The sequence below is a fragment of the Myxocyprinus asiaticus genome, chromosome 39 (genome assembly GCF_019703515.2).
Source record: "Myxocyprinus asiaticus isolate MX2 ecotype Aquarium Trade chromosome 39, UBuf_Myxa_2, whole genome shotgun sequence".
NCBI lineage: Eukaryota > Metazoa > Chordata > Actinopteri > Cypriniformes > Catostomidae > Myxocyprinus > Myxocyprinus asiaticus.
Window position 1 is genome coordinate 17,329,591 of NC_059382.1, and position 21,485 is coordinate 17,351,075.

The 21,485-nt window shown below is 38.0% G+C and overlaps 1 protein-coding gene across 3 annotated transcripts in view; it reads left to right on the top strand.

The window, feature by feature from the left end:
- The window catches only part of LOC127430265 (max-binding protein MNT-like), a 36,016-nt gene that overhangs the window by 9,673 nt on the left and 4,858 nt on the right, over nucleotides 1-21,485 (top strand). For all 3 annotated transcript variants that reach the window (XM_051679959.1, XM_051679960.1, XM_051679961.1), the window contains one exon: nucleotides 393-504. In XM_051679959.1, coding sequence (XP_051535919.1) covers nucleotides 393-504 — 112 coding nt within the window. The remainder of the gene's footprint in view (nucleotides 1-392; nucleotides 505-21,485) is intronic.

Here is a 21,485-nt window from a genome sequence, read left to right on the forward strand (position 1 = left end):
TCCAGTTTCTCCCATTCATTTTAATAGAAGTGGCCCGTCTCTGAGTGAGATTTCAAATTTTGAAGTATTTTTTTAAACCATCAGAGTGACTTCTTTTTATTTCTGCTTTATCGACTTTGTTGCGCTAGTACGTTTTTTGGCATGAAATCAGAGACCCTCCCTTTGAACACAGGAGACGCATTTGAGACACGTTATTACTTTTGTAAAGAGTAATGTGTCTCGGCTGACCACTAGTAATTGGATCATCTGGTTTAAACAGGGCCTTAAAGTTTATTTGTTTTTATTGCTCACATATTGATCAATTTAAAATAACTAATACTGTTAACTGAAATAACAAGCAAATGCTGTCACCGGCAGAAACCTTGTCATTTACAACAATCTCCTTTTCTCAGACGTGCACACTTAAAGGAGTGCTTTGAGACCCTTAAGAAGAACATCCCTAATGTTGACGAGAAGAAGACCTCCAATCTGAGCGTTCTGAGAAGTGCTCTGAGATACATTCAGGTAAGAGCAACATGTCTCATGTATACTTTCACATGTCAGCAGACTTTGAGTTGAGGTCTGTATTTACTCAAGTAAACAATGCAAGAGCTGCAGGAATGCTACATGATGAGGCAATCTTAAGTGTGTTAGTAAAAGTGGTTTGGTTTTAAGGTTGGTAGGCCAGAAATGAGATATTTCCAGGCCGGCTTAGATTGATTTAATGAAGATCAGTTATCGGGTTTGATAATAGAACTGGAAATGGGATTTTAGATGCCTGCTTGCTCTTTCTTAAAGTGATAATGTAAAAATGTACTCATGTGTTTCAGTCCTGTATGATTTCCTTTCTTCTGTAGAACACAGAAGGAGATGTAAGGCAGTGTCTCAGTAACTCTTTCCTTTTTTTGGATCAGTCAGTGGATGGTGATTGAGATTAACATACTGCCTAACATCTCCAATTGTATTCCACATAAGAAATTCAAACAGAGTAAATGATGACAATTTTCATTTTCAGGTGAACTATACTTTAGCCATTGCCCTCATTTGACTCATGTAAAGCGAGATCATAAGACACGCTCTGTCTGATTAAACCAAGCATACTGTACATCCAGTGCTTAATTCGCTCATGCACATGCACAAGTAAGCCTATGGGCAGACCCTTTTAGGAGACGAAGATAGAAAAAACCTAATCAGATCAAAGGATTTGATTCTGCCAAGGCGCAAGGTGTGTGACAATCTAGGGCAGTGTGGAAACAGAACTCATGTCACTGGATCCCTGACATCGTCATTTCCCCTCCCCATGATTAAGCAGCTTGCTTGGAGTAGTTGATTTGACAGAGGGACCCAACCCACCACATTATCTCTATCTCGCTCTTTCTGGTACCTGTTGCTCAACCAGGCTTAGGGTGTATTTATTTAAAGCACATGGCCTGTCAAAAACAACCAGCCCTTTGCTATGGTTTCTCTGGAAGTGATCGGAGGTCAAAGTCGGTTTATGTAAAGGTGCAGGGTTTGAATTCAGTATGTGCTTCTGCAATGTTTGTTTACTTTCTTTGGAAAACTGTATTTGTGACTAGATGTTATCAGTATTGGGGAAACTCTCAGATGGTTTAATTTATTTGTATTGTATTTATTAGTATTCATCTGGCACAGAAAAAATTTGGGTCTTAATTAGGATGAACACAAACTAAACTTGATAAATTTACACTAAACAACTAAAATAACTAATAATAAAAGCAAAGACCTCAAAATGTTTTTGCTTTGTAATGGCACAAGCCTTTTGTGGTTTAATAATTACTAGTACTGTCTGTCGATTAAAGTTTTTAACCAAATTAATTACGTGTTAATTAATAGAATTAATTGCAATTAACTGCATATTTAAATATTAAGATTGTCATTGTTACCAACCAGTGGTCAACATCATTTCAAGACTCACATGACCTTGGCAAGTCTAGGACTAAAGGATTTATTTATATAAATTATTGCCATTATAAAGAAAAATACACACGTGTGCTAGCAAGTGAAAAGTTCTGCACCGATTACAGTATAATTATTGTATTTCACTTCAATACAACTATACATAAATAAAATATCTTACCTGTTGAGTAAGAAAAAAGCCATTTCTGGGTCACTTTTAAATCTTTTCAGATCTCGGAGATGTACACATCTGAAAAGCCAAGTAGATGTTGATTCGGGTTTTATTACAGACTCCGTCGCATTCCCTTTTTGCTTGTAGACTCTGCTCTGTTCATGGTTTCTTTGTTTTTACAAAGTGATTCCCTGGAGGTTTGCTGTTTGAATGATCCATGGTCATTTTTTCTCGTTCATTGCAACAACAAAATTTCAGCTTCAGCTACTCCCACAGGCATGCTACAGTAGCCGGATCTTATATGATGTCAACACGCATGGGCGAATGACGCATGTATGCAATTTCCTGAGAAATCCGCCCCAACAGCTCTAAAATATTTCTAGTATAATATCATTTATAGGTTTATCAAAGTGTATTTGGATAAAGACATGGTTTGGAAGATGGATAGAATTAATTGCAATTAACTGCATATTTAAATATTTGCTGAGAAAGCCCCTCAAATAACAATAATTCAGTATATAATGATTAATAATAATGAATAATAATAAATATAATTATAAATAGTTACATTTAAATAATTATAAATATAATATACAGTATATTATAAAAATAATTCTGATAATTAATTGTGGCAGACAGGTAAAGCATTGATTGATTAAGCAATACAAAAAGTGTATTGGTTATATCCATATCATTGAACAAAAGCCTGTCACTGGCCTACAGTCCACAGCAATACATTTTGCAATTGAATTTGTCAATCTGTCAGATTATTTTAAGGGCTTTTTTCAGCACTGTATACATGGATCAGACGGACGCATTTGGAGTGTGTCACTTCATTTGCACTGCATTATAAACAGTTTTTCAAGTTAAAGCTGTGTCAAGTTAAACGTAGTTTGAAACTTAGAAAAACACTTCAAGATCTCTGCATTCGGAATTGCTTTCCGTCCAGCTGTGTTTGGGGGGAAAAATTGCATTCAAATTATTGCATATTCACAATACTGCTTAATATTATAGCGAATATAAAATCAATGTGAAAATATAGTAAATGTTTGACAAACATCAGCATTTAATGCAAAGTTTCACCACAAAAAAGATACGCATTGACAAATCCTTTTTTGATCTGGTTCGTTTTCATGAACTGATTCACTAAAATGAATCGGGCTTCCCACTACATATGAGCACATTTTAGGAGTGCGTTTTGATGAATTTGTTAGTTCACTCAGCAGCAAAGCAGCATGCACGATGCAGTGTGACAAAAAGCAGCGCTGTATCGTTTTGTCTATCGTTTGCTGAACTGCTACTTGTTTGAAAATCTAGCATGTTAGTAAAGAAAGAAGCTATGCTATTTTCAAAACCTTTTAAAAACTCCCTAACACTGGATGTAATCTATTATTATAGGTGACACTGAATAATTACCTTTTATCTTATATTATATTTTGTTGGAGGACTGGTTTGTGGGAAGCTCATGTGTAGTTTTATTTAACTTTAAAATAATGAATTAGTGATTTAAACTGCTTCCGACAAGTATCTCTCTCTCCCTGTCCCTTTCTGTTTTGTTCCATGTTCCTGCTAGAAGATTGCAGTGCTTTCAGGTCACCAGGCTCCTCTTTCAGTGATTAGTGTAGTGTTTATGTGTATGTGTGTTTTGAGGTGGGGATGGGCTCTGGAGACAGCGTTGACTCAGCACAGCGTGTGTCCAGGCTGGCTGGGCGATGGGCGGTGGCAGGCACGCGGTCCTCACCTCCACGTGTCTGCCTCTGCATGCACTCCTCTCTGGCGCCCCTTCCACCATGCTCTCAATGACCAATCAGATTCTCCCAGGACTAAATAAGAGGATTGTTTGATGGGATTACTTTTGATTTTATTCAATTTATCGGACCTGATTTTCATATTTTAATCCCACCTGCGATTAGTGCGATTTATTAATTGATTAGTGAATTGATCTGTTATTACATTGATCAATTGAAGGAAACGGCAAAGCTTATCTGTTTACTTCGGCACAGTGTTTGAGCGTGACTGGGGAAAAAAATAAAAGCGATTTGTTTCATTTCTCGGAAAATCAGAGAAGTTTGCTTGTCAAGGAAAGTGTTGAGGAACTAGTCACACCACAGTCCTTGTGGTTTTGACTCACACTTCAAATTGAAAGCAACTGTTGTTTTGAAATGCACAAAAGTGCAAAAAGACCATGCAGGTTTGATTGAGTCAATTCAACTTTATTGTTCTTGTGCAGAATACAATGAAATACAGTTAGCATCTAAACAGTGCAAATATTTATATAGCATATAAGTATGGGTGGTAACACTTTACGATTAACAGTCAATAAACAATAATAGCCAAATGTTAACATTACAAATATTAACATTAACCAAGAGTAATCAATGCTGTTAAAAAATATTGTTCAATGTTAGTTCATAATACCTAATGCTATACATAATGCTATGTTAAAGCTACACTATGTAACATTTGGCCCTCTAGGGGTTAAAAAATAAAACTGCATGCGTCTTGCTGAAGAACGTTGTTTTGGTAATGACGAAAGTTGTGCTTCAGCTTTGCTGTGCGCAGATGAATGTGGTTTGAGGCATCGGTGTACACATGGATACAGGACATCTTATCTGAGCAAATGGACAAATAAATAACGAAAGAAAGGAAAAGACGGATATCCGAAAACGTGTCATCTGAGCAGGTAATTTTATGCTGTTGTTTTGACTTATTGGAAACACTGATGTTTTGAAATAAATTACGTTACAAAATGTAGGCAACGTTTGTTAATGATTGCTAGTCCGATGAGGTCAAACGTTGTACATTTTTTATAACTGCAGGATATTCTGGCCAAATAGACCATGGTAGTAACTAACGTATAGATTGTCATTGTTACCAACCAGTGGTCAACATAATTTCAAGACTCACATGACCTTGGCAAGTCTAGGACTAAAGGATTTATTTATATAAATTATTGCCGTTATAAAGAAAAATACACACGTGTGCTAGCAAGTGAAAAGTTCTGCACCGATTACATTATAATTATTGTATTTCACTTCAATACAACTATACATAAACATATCAATAAAATATCTTACCTGTTGAGTAAGAAAAAAGCCATCTCTGGGTCACTTTTAAATCTTTTCAGATCTCGGAGATGTACACATCTGAAAAGCCAAGTAGATGTTGATTCGGGTTTTATTACAGACTCCGTCGCATTCCCTTTTTGCTTGTAGACTCTGCTCTGTTCATGGTTTCTTTGTTTTTACAAAGTGATTCCCTGGAGGTTTGCCGTTTGAATGATCCATGGTCAATTTTTCTCATTCGTTGCGACAACAAAATTTCAGCTTCAGCTACTCCCACAGGCATGCTACAGTAGCCGGATCTTATATGATGTCAACACGCATGGGCGAATGACGCATGTATGCAATTTCCTGAGAAATCCGCCCCGACAGCTCTAAAATATTTCTAATATAATATCATTATTATAGGTTTATCAAAGTGTATTTGGATAAAGACATGGTTTGGAAGATGGATTTTTGATGCACTTTTTGTATTGATGTATTTTTTAACCCAAAAAAGTTACATGTGTAGTGTGTAAGTTAAAGTGTAGCTTTAACATAATTTACTAATGTTAACAAGTACAACCTTATTGTAAAGTGTTACCATTATGGTAAAGTGAATATGAGGAAAAAGTGACAGTTATAGGGTAGTCATGCACAGTAATCGAGCTACAGCGTGTTTTATGCATAGTCAAGCTGTGCAAGTATACATGGCACAATGCTTAATCGAATATTTGTAGGACATCAGATATGACGGATTTTTATATATATATATATATATATATATATATATATATCAATTGTACTCAAAAGTTTGCATACCCTGGCAGAAATTGTGAAATTTTGGCATTGATTTTGAAAATATGACTGATCATGCAAAAAAACTCTTTTATTTAAGGAAAAGATTTCAGCCACAACTGCCAGAACCCATAGGTTTCTTTGTATCCCGAACAATTCTTCTGGCAGTTGTGGCTGAAATCTTTCTTGGTCTACCTGACCTTGGCTTGGTATCAAGAGATCCCTGAATTTTCCACTTCTTAATAAATTATTGAACAGTACTGACTGGCATTTTCAAGGCTTTGAATATATTTTTATATCCTTTTCCATCTTTATAAATTTCCATTACCTTGTTACGCAGGTCTTTTGACAGTTCTTTTCTGCTCCCCATGGCTCAGTATCTAGCCTGCTCAGTGCATCCACCTGAGTTAACAAACTCATTGACAGTTTATACACAGACACTAATTGCAATTTAAAAAGCCACAGGTGTGGGAAATTAACCTTTAATTGCCATTTAAACCTGTGTGTGTCACCTTGTGTGTCTGTAACAAGGCCAAACATTCAAGGGTATGTAAACTTTTGATCAGGGCCATTTGGGTGATTTCTGGTATCATTATGATTTAAAAAGGAGCCAAACAACTATGTGATAATAAATGGCTTCATATGATCACTATCCTTAAATAAAAGACAGTTTTTTTGCACGATCAGTCATATTTTCAAAATTAATGCCAAATTTTAAAGATTTCTGCCAGGGTATGCAAACTTTTGAGCACAACTATATATATAAGGTGCAAACTATATATATAAGGTGGTTAAATGTTGTTCTAAAGTCTCAGGTGTTGCCCTGCAGTACTGCCTGTGTCATTTCTTGTAGTTTATAGCTCCGCCTTCACCTCTCTCCCTCCCTCTGTGCCTGTTTTCTTTCTTCCCCCACACTTTCTGCTCGCTCATGTTCTCTGTCTCGGCCACATGAGTAGCAAGCACATGGCTACACTGAGCCGCTTGACGTCACAGCACACCCCCCCCCCCACCAGTGACTGACCACGCCTGTTCTTGCCACATACCTAAAACCTCCGCATTAGCTGCTGCTTTTTTCCTTGGCTCTTTCTGTATGTCTTTTTTCTTGCAGAACCTGTTTTGCGTAGTAAATTCCCGTTCAGTATATTCCACTGACTCATTGACTTATGCATTGTTTAAACAAGCTAATAGTATTGAGACAAAGGCTTGAATGCCAAACTAAACTCACCAGTGGTTATTATTTTTGGATGATTTGTATGGGAGGCACATTCTGCCAATTTGAAATAATCAAAGGATAAAAATGAAAATGAAAACCCAATTAACCATTTCATTATTAAGAAGTGTCTGCAAAATATGTGCCAAAATTAAAAATAAAATGAAATGATATGATTTGAATTTTCACTATAACAATGCATCATCCCTGTCAAATTAAAAAATAAAATAAAATTGATGATTTGACATTTCATTTTTGCTACAATCTCGAGGCAAGACTGACCATTTTAAAATGAAAAGGCAAATGGGAATAAGAAATTGCAAATTTTTTTTACAAAGCTTTCTTATAATGCTCATGCAATGATCGTGACAGAATTTAAATTCAAATGCAAAGTTCAGTTTTAATTGTATCCTTTAATTTTCATTTTCTGACTAGATCAGTGGCTGCAGCAGAATTCATGTTACATCGCTTGAGTGGCTGCGTGCATACAAGGGGCAATGTCTTCATTTCTGAAATCGTTTTAATTTTTTAAAGCAAATATTAAATAGTTTAATTCTCGGATTTAAACATATTTATGGTTATGAAAATGAGTTAAATTGCAGGTCTCTCCGTTGTGCGATATTGTATGCAATATCCTAACTAATTTTATTTTGTACATACACTTACCTCTTCTTATATTACTTTTCACTTATCTGTATATATCCTACACACGTTATTCTGTCTGTGTCTTACTGTGTATTTCAATAAAATGTATCTCTACTTTATTTCTATTATTTATGTCTTGTTTGTTATATTACTTGTGCTCTGGAAGCTGTCACCAAGACAAATTCCTTGTACATCATTGGCAATAAAGCTCATTCTGATTTTGAGTTCATCCAAGTTTTAAACTTCCTTTTTTTGTAATTACATCCATATTTAATCTATATCAATAAGCATGCCAATCGAAACGAGACCACTGACTTTGGTTAAAAAAAAAAAAAAAAACTTCCATGAGTTTGAGAATCTCTCTCACAACTGGATCGGTGCGGAATGCTTCTGATTATGCCATATGTCAGATCCAAGTGGATCAAATGTTTCATTTTCATTTGCTGTGTTAGGAAAGACAGTGCTTATTAGTTGTTAAGCTTGCTCTTATGCCATAAAACAAATCACTCATATATGCATTCTCTAGGGTTGATACTATGATAGAGGGGATATTGGGGGTTTAATTTGCTGTGGTGGGAAACAATCCAATTAAACTGAATTAACTTGTTTATCTGTAACTTCTGCTAAATAAAGCCTGCTGCAAGCATGATGTATATATTTACAAGTGTGATTCCAACACTGTGTTCATATATTCCGCTGACTGACGAAACAAAAATCAGTTATGCATTTTTCTGTTATGCTTGGTATTTTTAAATGTGAACTTGGTATCACAACACTTGCGACCCGAAAAGCACTGTATCGTGGATTCTCGGCTTTTCTCTCAAGTCACTGTCACTGAAGGACACATAAAATGAACATCTCCCTTGCAACATCTCTGCGCCCCCTAGTGTGAGAAGCACTGTATTAAAGTATCCCCTCTTGAGCACCACCCACTCATTAACATAGAATTTACATGTTGAAACATTGAAATTGAAAATTGAAATAGAAAAATAAAAGATAAAATTAAAACTGAACTTTGCATTTGAATTTATATCTGTCACTATTATTGCATGAGCATTAAGAAAAAGCTTTTTAAAAAATGTATTTGCAAATTTCTTATTCCCATTTGCCTTTTCATTTTAAAATTGTCAGTCTTGCCTTGAGATTGTAGTGAATAGGAAATGTCAAATCATCAATTTTATTTTATTTTTTAATTTGACAGGGATGATGCATTGTTATAGTGAAAATTAAAATGGAAATCAATTTTTAATAATGAAATGGTTAATCAGGTCTTCATTTTTATCCTTTTATTAATTCATTTAAAATAGGCAGAATGTGCCTTCCATAGATTTGTAGTGGATTGTGAAATCCACAGGATCAGCTGCCCATGGTGCAATGCGATTTTGATGTGGTCATGTAAATAATATTACTGCACTGAATTAAATTAGAAAGGGGTAACATGACATTAAATTGTCGTACTGAAAAAAGTTGTGATCAGGACCCCGATGGACATTGAAATATCGATTTTGAGTTGAAATAATTTTATTTTGTGAAAAAAGACCACACAGCTAGTTGGAAATTGTTCTTTAGGACAGCTGTAATAAAACAGTCAGTATATTTACATGTACAGTTATAATCAAGCTACAGTGGGTTTTTGTTTAGTCGAGCTACAGTTTATCTGTCTATCCAAGGATTCATGACACAATGTGTAATCAAATATTTGAAGGAAGGGTGACAGATATGCCAGGTTAAATGTATGTCACGCGTCACCTCTGTCTTTTGAGCACACATACAAAGCTGAGGCCAATTGTGGTTTGACAAAAGTGGATACAAGCGAGAAGGTCAACAGAGAATGGCCAGACTGGTTCAAACTGACAAAATCTACGGTAACTCAGATAACCGCTCTGTACAATTGTAGTGAGAAGAATATCATCTCAGAATGTTATTCTGAGATGCAGATTGGCGCTGTTTTGGTGGCACGAGTGGGACCTACACAATATTAGGCAGGTGGTTTTAATGTTGTGGATGATATAAATATAAACTCAGCAAAAAAAGAAACGTCCTCTCACTTTCAGCTGCTTTTATTTTCAGCAAACTGAACATGTGTAAATATTTGTATGAACATAAAAAGTTTCAACAACTAAGACATAAACTGAACAAGTTTCACAGACATGTGACTAACAGAAATGGAATAATGTGTTCCTGAACAAAGTGGGGGGGGAGGGGGGTCAACAGTCAGTATCTGGTGTTGCCACCAGCTGCGTTAAGTACTGCAGTGCATCTCCTCCTCATGGACTACACCAGATTTGCCAGTTCTTGCTGTGAGATGTTTTCATTCTTCCACCAAGGCACTTGCAATTTCCCAAACATTTCTGGGGGGAATGGCCCTAGCCCTCACCATCAGATCCAACAGGTCCCAGACGTGCTCAATGGGATTGAGATCCGGGCTCTTCGCTGGCCATGGCAGAACACTGACATTCCTGTCTTGCAGGAAATCCCGCACAGAACAAGCAGTATGGCTGGTGGCATTTGAATGGAGGGTCATGCAGGGGCAGACTGGCCATCGGGAGAACCGGGACTTTTCCTGGTGGGCCGGCCACGAAACGGGGCCGAATGGGCCGCGATAAGCTGAAATGGGCCACTGCGTTATGCAGAACGTGCCACAAAACGGCGCTGTGATATGCCGAAGGGGGCAGCGATATGCAGAAAAGGACAGCAACTCCCAACGCCCATTCAGATGAACTGATCCTGTGCAGGTGTTGTTACATGTGGTCTGCCACTGCGTGGATGATCAGCTGTCCTTCCTGTCTCCCTGTAGCGCTGTCTTAAGCGTCTCACAGTACAAACATTGCAATTTATTGCCCTGGCCACATCTGCAGTCCTCATGCCTCCATGCAGCATGCCTAAGTATGTACGTTCACGCAGATGAGCAGGGACCCTGGGCATCTTTCTTTTGGTGTTTTTCAGAGTCAGTAGAATGGTCTCTTTAGTGTCCTAAGTTTTTATAACTGACCTTAATTGCCTACCGTCTGTAAGCTGTTAGTGTCTTAACGACCACAGGTGCATGTTCATTAATTGTTTATGGTTCATTGAACAAGCATGGAAAACATTGTTTAAACCCTTTAAAATAAAAATCTGTAAAGTTATTTGAATTTTTACTAAATTATCTTTAAAATACAATGTCCCAAAAAAGGGAAAACATTTTTTTTGCTGAGTTTATATATATATATATATTCATTTCATGTTTATTCAGTGTTTATAAGGGACACTGGGAGTATGTGATTTTTACGTACATGTGGTATCAGTTGGTCTTACATTTTTTCGTAAATTTAGAATAGATTTGAATGCAAACTTTTTTATGAATCATTATTTCATTGTGAAAACTTTCGTATGCAGATTTCAGCTACAAATACGTGCATATACACGGATAACTGACTGAAGTTAAATGGTACACTTCTGTTAAAGAGTTCCTCTTTTTCAGCCACACAACAAACCAGAGACCCAGTGAGATTTCAATTACAACCGTGCTTAAATACACAGATTGCCAAATACCTCACACTGGAGTCATGGGATATCCTGCAAATTGTTTATGGGGAAGAGCATGGCTGCAACTTGGCTCTGTGTGCCCTCTCTCTCTCTCACTCACTCTCTTCTTTGGACACCTCCTCTACCATCCCTATATTGCATGTGACATATTCTAGTTAATTTTAACCTTATTCAAGTCGCTTTTCCCATCATATGAGCACACATAGAATATACACTTTACATACACATGATGACACACTTGCACACTGTTACATGTGCATAGTCATGTGGTGGCACTTAAGTCGGCTGAGGATGGTAAACCAAAAGGGGGAGAGGGTAAATCATGTGCTTGGCTTGTGAGACACTGACTGGTGCAGTCCCTCAGCCCAGTTCCCACGGTAACAGAAACCTGGGAATTTCAGGGAATTTTACAGTTTGATTTCCAGGCCAGAAAAAGTCATGGCATTTAATAAAATCTTAAGTCATGGAAAATTTTTATAGTGAAAACTATAAATTTTTCAAGTTAACATTTTATTGACTTAATAATTCTCTTTGTGAGTGCAATCTCACAAAAAGAAATAAACTAATGAATTGGCAAATAATAAAATTATTTTTAAAAATCTTTATCCAGTAATCACAAACAATTGTAGAAGTCATGGAAATGTATCTGAATTCCTTATATTGACATGTATTGTGTTTTCTTATATTTAATGCACAGTCTTATTTGTGACAAATGCAACCTTGAACTTGAACTCATTGGTCAATTGGTGTGGGAACCCTTCTGAATGGAGTCTATGACCTGATTTGCCTCCATATTCACCATAGTATGAATACTATGATGGCATTGTCTCATCCCCCATCAAACACTATCCAGATGTTGTTATTGCTATGTATGAGATAACCTCTCAGTCATATTCATGCAGGAGACACTTTAGCCCAGTTAAGCTGGCCTGGGCTGAAGTGGGAAGAGGGAGGGAGGTAAGGGGCCCCACTCCGCGGATCAGGAGTTCACCGGGTTTTGGTGTTTGTGGAGCAGGCCGTGTGTGAGTGTGTGTGAGTGTGAGAGAGTAACCGTGGCAGGCATGCACAGCTGTGGGCTAGAGCTGAGCCTGGTGCAGCACGCAGACTAGAGAGGGAGAGAGCTGAGCTGTCAACAAGCCTCATCAGTTGTGAGGGGTTGGGCCAATGAAGGCCTGGTTGAGACAGCCAGGAAGGAATGTGCCTGCTCCCCCAGGAAATGGAGGACTCACTTGTTAAAAAGACCAGAGACGACTGTTGTGTAACTGTCTTTAACAAGCATTTAAATGAATAAAGAAATAAAGAATATTTTGTGTTTTAGTGTGACCAGAGCGATTAATTTTGATTAATTTAATCTAGGACCACAACTGCTTATTTTACAGTGCACTTTTCATTGGTTTAGAGGATTTTATTTCTTTATTTAGACTACAAAGTCCTAAAGATTATATTCCACTATTGTTAAGACTAACAGAATGAATCAAAGCAGCAAAACATGTTATGTAAAGCTTTAACACAGCACGTTAAGACTATATATGGAGCCCCTAAAAGATACTCAATCAAACAGGCCTTTATACTGCTGCCCAGTGCAGGCAGCACACGCTTGCTCTGTCGCACTCTGCTGCCCTCTCACGATTCCCGTTACCTAGGCAACTGATGGTTTTGTGACTGTTGCCATGACTATGGTAGGGTACCCCAGCATCTAATTTGTTAAAACAAAGATGGTAACACCTCAGTGAGGAAGAAGGGCACTCTGAGCTTTGCAAAGGAAGTGGTATGTATTGATTGGTTTAGTTAGCTGTCATTATTCATGAGAGCCCATCAGCAGGAGACTGAACATGCTCCTTTATCTCCTTTCTTGTTATCTGCACACACCTGTACCCATATCAAATGACTGGCCTGGATCATCTTTCCACGCTGTTATTCTTTCTGTGGGGCCATGCTTGTTCACTAGGGCTTGTAATTGCCACAAACCTCGTGATCCAAATTTTAAAATTGATATTCTAAGTATTGTGATTTTAGCTGTGTTAACTTTTTTTTTCTTAGAAACAGATGTTTATTAAAGAACAGTTGTGTCATGACAATTGTTTCACTGTGCAATACAGAATTAGCAAGTAAAAGGTAGGGATGTGCGAACTGCCAATTTTCATAATAGACGTGCAAAGAATGACGTGTTTGAATGTAACCGGAGCGAAGGTGTCGCAAGGCGAGCCTCACTTCGCGTTAAAAGTTTCATAGCTGTTAGATTATACTGTAAATATTGTGGAGGCGTTTAGTTTGCGGCATCCAACAGTTTGATGAGCCTTTTATTTTATTTTTAACTACTAAATGGTTTATTAAATCAGTGTCACACAGAATCTGCTGAATTAATCCTAAAAAAAAAAAAAACAAATACGTTTCACGACACCTCACAAATAAACCTGTGGATTATGCATAATAACAAGAACATTACCCACAGCAGAGGATTTAAGGCCAACAGTGAACAAGCGGCACTTTGATGGCTGTAGCAGTGTTGCAATAAAGGACTAAACGTGAAGAATTAAAGGGATGATACTTCTCAGAAAGAAAACCTGTTTGTGAGGATCTCTGCACAAATCTGTGTATCATTGTTTCAGCATATTAAGCTAAACATTTAATTGTAAAATTAAAATGTAATTTTTAATCAGAAACTATTTTAAAATAGTTTGTCTCAAGAATCATGACTTGTAACAAAATTAATTTTTTTGCCACCCCTGTTGTCCACCACACGTGATGTGTAAAAAGGATGAGTTGTGTGATATGTATGCCCAGGGGGGGGGCTTAGTACCTTTCCTGCTGAGTTCAGTTCCAACCCTCCACTAACACACCTGCCTGTCATTTTCAAACAAACCCAAAGGCCTTGTTTAGCTGGTTCAGGTGTTTTAATTAGGGTTGGAACTGTCCTCTGGAAAACGAATGTAATCATAGTGAAATCTAATTGGTATTAGTCATAATTTAGATTATTAGAGCACATTTACATGCGCAATCTTACACAATTATGCTAAATAAGCTGACAACGTGTGTGGTCATGCAAACGCCTTTATGCAAGGGTGTTTTACATGCTTTTTTACATTTTACAGGCTTTCCTTCATTGCAGTTATGTCATAAATGGTTTAAGCATAAAGAGATCAACAAACATGGATTTTTGCCCATTATCCAGAATATTTCTCTCTGCATCTAAACACCTTTACCGGCATTCTTACCGGCTTATCCATTGTGTGCAAGTGTTCTGCACATGACTTTGTTACATCAAAAGCAGAGAATAATCTGAAGTCTTATGTAAACACGGTTTTCTTGTGGTTTCTAAACTCAGCATATACTTCCCAAAAGAACTAAGGCTGTGTACCTACCATAGAAACAGTTTCTTAACCTTAAAAAGTGTGCAGCCCTGTTTACACATGGTATTAAGATGCATTTTGGAAGATCCTTTTTGAAACGGTACGACTCTAAAGGTGGATGTAAACGGGGTCAAAAACGTTTTGAGATTTGTCCACCACCACCACATTCAGAGGTGGTTGAAAACGCATGTGACCACCTTGAGCTCGAAGTGGGAATGCTCATCCATTCCAATGCATTTAAACACCAGCGAAGCACCACTCACTCACCTGTAAACAAACAGATGTGCAAATACAAGAGTTTTAAACATTGCCAGTTACGTGCAGCTTTGAAAGAAAATAAAGAACACAAATACATGTACATCCGCAAGACCTTCACAGAACTTCTTCAATATGCTTAAAAATCAACAATGATGGGAAGCACAAACATCTGAACTCAGTTAATATAGGTACTCCACTACAATAACAGAAAATTTAGTTGTGAACGTCGTGTTTGTGCTTAAATTATATGCAAGGATAATAGAAAGAAACGGTGCACCATTTTTTTTCCTTTTCTTTGTATTGACTTTTTGCGCTTTATTATCATTCAGTGATACACCGAATTTCATCATGGAGTGGACGTCCCTCACCTCGCAATCCAAACACAAGTGCTACTCCACTTGTGATCGGATCACCCAAAACACATCTAAATGCCAGGTGTAAACAGGACTATAGACAGGTGCACCACATATTATCTCCAGACCTGTTTATTTCCACAGATGAAATTGTTCTTTGATTATACAGTACACTTTTTCCAAACAGGAATATTTCTAGACTGTTTACTCTCTTCACAGCACGATAGTATAAACATTTGTTCTTCGCCCCTTTGACATTGCCTAAAAGAACCTTGGTCATAATTGAGGATCAAATACGTCTATTTCCCTCCATGCTATTTCCCTCCAATGTATTGGGCATAATAACTTCAGTCTGTTCCCATGTAATTCATATTGCTGGGTTGAGTTCCATGAGTTTGTCTCATGGAGTTTCCTCATCTATGGACAGACACTTTAATCTTTATTTATTCATCCTCTTATGGGCCTTAGCTGTTGTGCCCTTGTTCCCTGTTTGTTTCTCCTGCGTCAGCTGACAGAGCAGAGAAACTGGGTCGCTTAAGCCCAGCCCAGTGTCTACAAAGTCTTGCCCCGTCCCTCCCCTTTCACTTCCTCTGTGTGTTTTAGTTTCATGTTTCTCTAATCTGCATATTTGTGAATTTGGACCAGCATGTACGTGTGTCATTTGTGTTCATGTGGTAGGACAGAGATAGTCTCTGGTCTCTCTGCTTGTTTGCCATGAGCAGTCTGACTCTTCCCAGATGTCCACTTGTGATTGGCTGAGCTCATGTGTCATATGCTCCTCCCACAGATCTTACTCCACTTGTGCACTCCAAGTGAATGCCTTCCCTGAAATGGGAGGAACTGTCATGCCTTGCGTAATCCACGTGTTTGTGTGAGTAGCAGGGCTCTGTTGAAAGCAAAAACAGAGGGTGGGGGAAGTGTGCACTGAACTGAGACATCCAGGAAGAAGCAGGAACCCTTCTATACGCCTGTAGAGGATGGTTATGGCACACTTACGGAGAACCACATGACATTTTAAGACTAAAGAATTTCGCAGATTGCTTCCTTATAAAAAGTAACACTAATACAGGCAGCTTTTATTGTGCTTTATGTGGATATACATTACCCTGCCTTTTACACTGCTACTTATCAGATAAATTCATAGACATGAAGTATTGATTGATTTTATTATCTTTTTTTGAAGATTAGTTTAAAGCTTCGCCTAAGAAGAAGAATTGATTACAATGTATTAAATGGCCTGGCAACATGATGAATACAGCAAAAATTCTAAAACATAAATTTATATAGAGGTGGGAAAAAATATCGATATGTTAAAAGTATCGTGATATTGTATCGATATTTGCACGGCAAAATATTATTTATATTTTTCTTTTGTGTATTGAAACTGCATTGTAATGTTTTTGAAGTGTTCAGGCTACTATTGTATTCATAAATTCTATCATTTATTTATAGAAAGACTAGCTACATTGACCTAACCACAGAAATGGAGAGCCAGTATGGCCTTATATGCTTATGGCTTTGCACTGTACATAAATATTAGGAAATAAATTGGCACTTTTATATGCATTTGGTAATTTGGAAACAATTCTCTTAAGTCCGATGAAGAAGAATGAGAAACATTGAGTAAAATATCGGAATATATCGTAGTTTTGAATCGCAGTACACCAAAAAAAACTAAAAAAACAAAATCAAAAAAGAATTGCAATAATATCGTATTGTGACCTAGATATTGATATAATATCGTATCACCAGTTACCTTGTGATTCCCACCCCTATTATATATTAATGTCTCCTTTTATATTTGACACTCTCCTGGGTTCTTTTGACAGCACAGAAAAGGCCTGCTGTCTATGGCCACTTCGCTGAAGTTGTTTTTGGGGTTGAAACACCCTGTTTCGGGCTTCTTTATAATATAATATGATTACCGATATAATATGATTAGATCTAATTTAGTCATTCTATTAGGCTACAAATTGTGGCAAAAGTGGCTGTAGAAGACAGTAATTTTTTTACATATTATTGAATGTAAGCCTATCACTGGTCTACACTCCATAATCCTCTTTGCATTTGAATTCATCAGTCTGTCTGAGGTTGACTTGAACTGTTTGCACAGGATGCATTCTTGAAGCATCTCACTTTGGTTGCATCATGTCTCAATGTCTTGCAATATAAATGTCACGTTTAAAGATATTGTCAAATTAAATCTAGTTTGAAACTGAAAAAATACCTCTCGAAACTCCTGTATTCTGTAGTGCTCCATCCAACTGCCTGCTGTCGTTCGATACGAGTGTTTTGTGAGTGTAGGGGCTGATGCTGCACTTTATATAGTGCCTTTACACAAGCTCAAGGACACTTTACACTCCATATACATTTAACAGGACAAAGTACTTTAAAATACATTTCAACAGAAGTTACCATCTCAATTACAAAGGGGGAAATAAAACATCAATCAGTAATAGACAGATAATGCACTGAGAAAAGATGTGTTTTAAGCTGAGATTTAAAGATAGAAATAGAGGAGATGTCACGGAGGCTCTGAGGTAGATTGGTCCACAGTTTGGGTGCAACTACACTGAAGCATCTCCCACCAAATGTGGTTAGACGAAATATGGGGATAGACAACAATTTGGAATCAGAAGAACGAAGAGTGAGTGCTGGTGGTATGGATGCAGCAGATCACATATATAACGAGGTGCCAGATCATTGAGAGCTTTGTATGTCAGGAGAAGAATTTTAAACTTAATACGGCATGAGACAGGCAGCCAGTGAAGACTAACAAGATGGGAGTAATGTGTGCAGAACGCTTGGTGTTAGTGAGAACTGTAGCTGCAGAGTTTTGGATGTATTGTAATTGGGCAATAGTTTTAGCTGGTAGGCCAGTAATGAGGCAGTTACAGTAGTCGAGACATGATGATATGAAAGCATGAACTAGTGATTCTGCATCCTTCAAACTGAGAATGGTGCGAAGTCATGCAGTGTGATGTAGATGGAAGAAAGCGGTTTTAGTGATGGTTGTGAAGTGGGCTTCAAAAGTAAGAGATGGATCAAAAGTGATTCCCAGATTCTTAATGGTTTTAGAGGGTTTGGTCAGATTTCCATCAATATTGACACAAATGTCAATATTTCTTACAAATGTTTGTGGCCCAGAAATCATGATCTCAGTTTTGTCAGCACTGAATTTGAGGAAATTACTGTTTAACCAAATTTTTACATCATTGATACAGGCAGTTAATGAGCTGATGGCATGTGTTTCATCAAAACGTGCGGATGTATAAATCTGGGTGTCATCAGCATAGCAGTGATAACTGAGACCATGACGACGGATGATCTGACCTAGTGGGAGAATGTAAATTATGAACAGTAGTGGACCCAGTACAGAACCCTGGGGGATACCCTGAGTGAGAGGAGCAGTAGGGGATTTGTTTTTCTTAATCAAGATTAAATATTGTCTGTTAGTGAGGTAGGAAGAACACCAGGATTGAGCAGTGCCAGTAATACCAATATCTGAAAGTCGGGAAAGGAGTGTTTTGTGGCATACAGTGTCAAAAGCAGAGCTCAGGTCAAGCAAGATCAGAATACTGAGAAATCCAGAGTCAGCAGAGAGGAGGAGATCATTAATAACCTTCAAGAGTGCAGTTTCAGTGCTGTGGAATAGGCAAAAACCAGATTGGAAAGGGTCATAGAGATTATTAGCTGCAAGATGTGATTGTAACTGGGAGGCTACAACTTTTTCCAGAAGTTTAAATATAAAAGGCAGGTTAGACATAGGACGATAGTTGCAAAGGGAAGATGGATCTAAGTTGGGACCTTTAAGGACTGGTGTAACAGTGGCAATTTTAAGATCAATTGGAACAATGGCAGATGCAAGAGATGTGTTTATCATATGCGAAGTAGGTGCCAATATGACTCACTCACAGTGTTTAAGAAGAAGGTTGGGGCAGGGTCCAACTGAAAGGATGATGAGTTGGAATGTAAAATTAGATCACTGACTGATGAAGGGCTAGTGGGAGTGAAGGAGGAGAAAGGGTGGATAGGGTGCTTAGACAGACATTCGTGCAGAGGATCTTCAGAAATGGTTGACGTGAATGTTTGGTAAATGGAAACAATTTTATCTTGAAAGAAGTGCAGAAATGAGTCACAAAGTTCATCAGAGCTGTGTGAGTACTGAGCCGGCGGGTGAATTAACTTGTTCACCGTAGCAAAGAGGGCTCTAGGTCTATAACTTGCTTTTTGGATAATAGAGGAAAAGTACATTGAACATGCAGTGTTGAGTGCTGCTCTGTACTTCAGCTGATGTTCTGTAAGAGGTAATGAATGAACAGTGAGGCTTGTTTTTCTACAGAGTCGTTCAAGACGACGACCCACTCTCTTAAATGCCCACAGTTCATGAGTAAACCAAGGTGATGAGCAAGAAGAGGGCACCAGCTGTGTCTTGATGGGGGTGTGCTCAGAATGTAAGGGTGCACAGACAGAGGTGGAGAATGATGAGGGGTCGACTGCTTTTAGGTTGTGATAAGATACTACAGTTTTCTTGTATAACTTACAGCGAGGAAAATTAAATGAAAATTCTATAAGTTTGTGATCCGAGATGCCAATTTGTGTACCAGTTGTAGAAACTTTATTAAGACCTGATGTACAAACTAAGTCAAGTATATGACCATGGGTATGGGTAGAAAAATTCACATGTTGTGAAATTGAAGCATTCAAGAACATTCATGAGTTCAGTTGTATTTGAACAGTCAGTATCAACATGGATATTGAAATCACCAAGCAGTATAACATGGGGAGACATAGCTCAGGCAAGAGTGAGTATTTCACTAAGTTCAGAGAAAAAGTGAGGCTGATACTTTGGAGGTCGGTAAATCAATAACACAATGAGAGGAGTTTCACCAACAATCTTGAGAATAATTAATAAATATTTGTATCCGTGGGGAGTAAGCAAATTTAGTTGTAGAAAGTCATTAGGTGTTTGCCAGGTTTCAGTTAGCAGTAGCATGTCCAGTTTTTTATCAGTGATGAGTTCATTGAGAATTGACGCTTTGTCCGTTAGAGAGCGACAGTTCAATAGTGCCAAATCCTGATGAACAAATGTAAAGTGTTTTGATATGGAGTAGTGATCATCTTTAGCCTCAGTGAAAGTGAGTTTGAGCACCTTGCCGATGCAACATCAGTTTTACAGCACCGTCTTTTTGTCCAGATAGATGGAATTGCGGTGGGAGATGAGCGATAGACAGGCTGGAGATTCCGTGGTGAGCGATGGATATACCGCGGCTGCCGGAGGATTTCGAGTTCAGGACAGAGTTCATATGTCTCAGAGTCTAAACGCGGACGGCAGTTTAAGACTTAAGTCGTGATGTCAGTAGTTGGATTTCCATGGCATGAATGCCAAGGACGAGAGCGAGGAAGATAAAAAAATGCTTTAATGAAATCCAAGACACGTTCATATGCGAGATATAGAGCAAAAACAGTCATGAGATGCCAGCTACAGCAGCCACAATCAACGATATTGCATTAGCCAGAACCCTGCCTAGTCTACACCTAACTGTTGATCGAGAGGAAGGCAACCCAACCAGTCAAAGAACTGTCGACACAGGTGATAAAGAGAGTGGAGACTCGCTCAATACCCATGCTGAGAGAGGTGAATGACAGACAAAGAGAGGGCTCGTGACATACCCGTGAAATGGAGTGTGAGCTGTCCAGTCTCCAACGCCAGGTAAATGCTGTTTTTCTCTGGTGAGCAGAAATAAAGTAATGCATAGAATCCAATTCCAAACGCGTTATAGATCCAGAAGCCAACAGGATTTAACTTTATGCACAGACTAATTGATCAAAAGAAAAACAAACGGAAACAAACACACGCAAAAAGTATAGTCCGAATGTGAAGCGGCAGCCAAAACACGCACAGCGTTCTCACACCGGAAGCGGAAGTAACCAGTTGCAGTGGTATGAAAGGTGTTTTGGTGTTGTTGTATAATTAATTAATGTGAATTAACTCATAGTTGACAGCTCTAATTAATACAGAAGCTCTTTCAAGACCATTTTTACTACAGTTAGTAGGTAGACGTTTTGAGTCGCAAGATTTCTCCAGTTGCAGTGGTATGAAAGGAGAGAGACCACGGAGTGATAGGAGAGACATGAAAGCAACAGTAAGTTGCCATGGATAGCGGTCAAATTTGCAGTTTAGTGGTAATTATACTAAAATATTTAGCCACTTATGCTCCAATTGACAAATCAGGA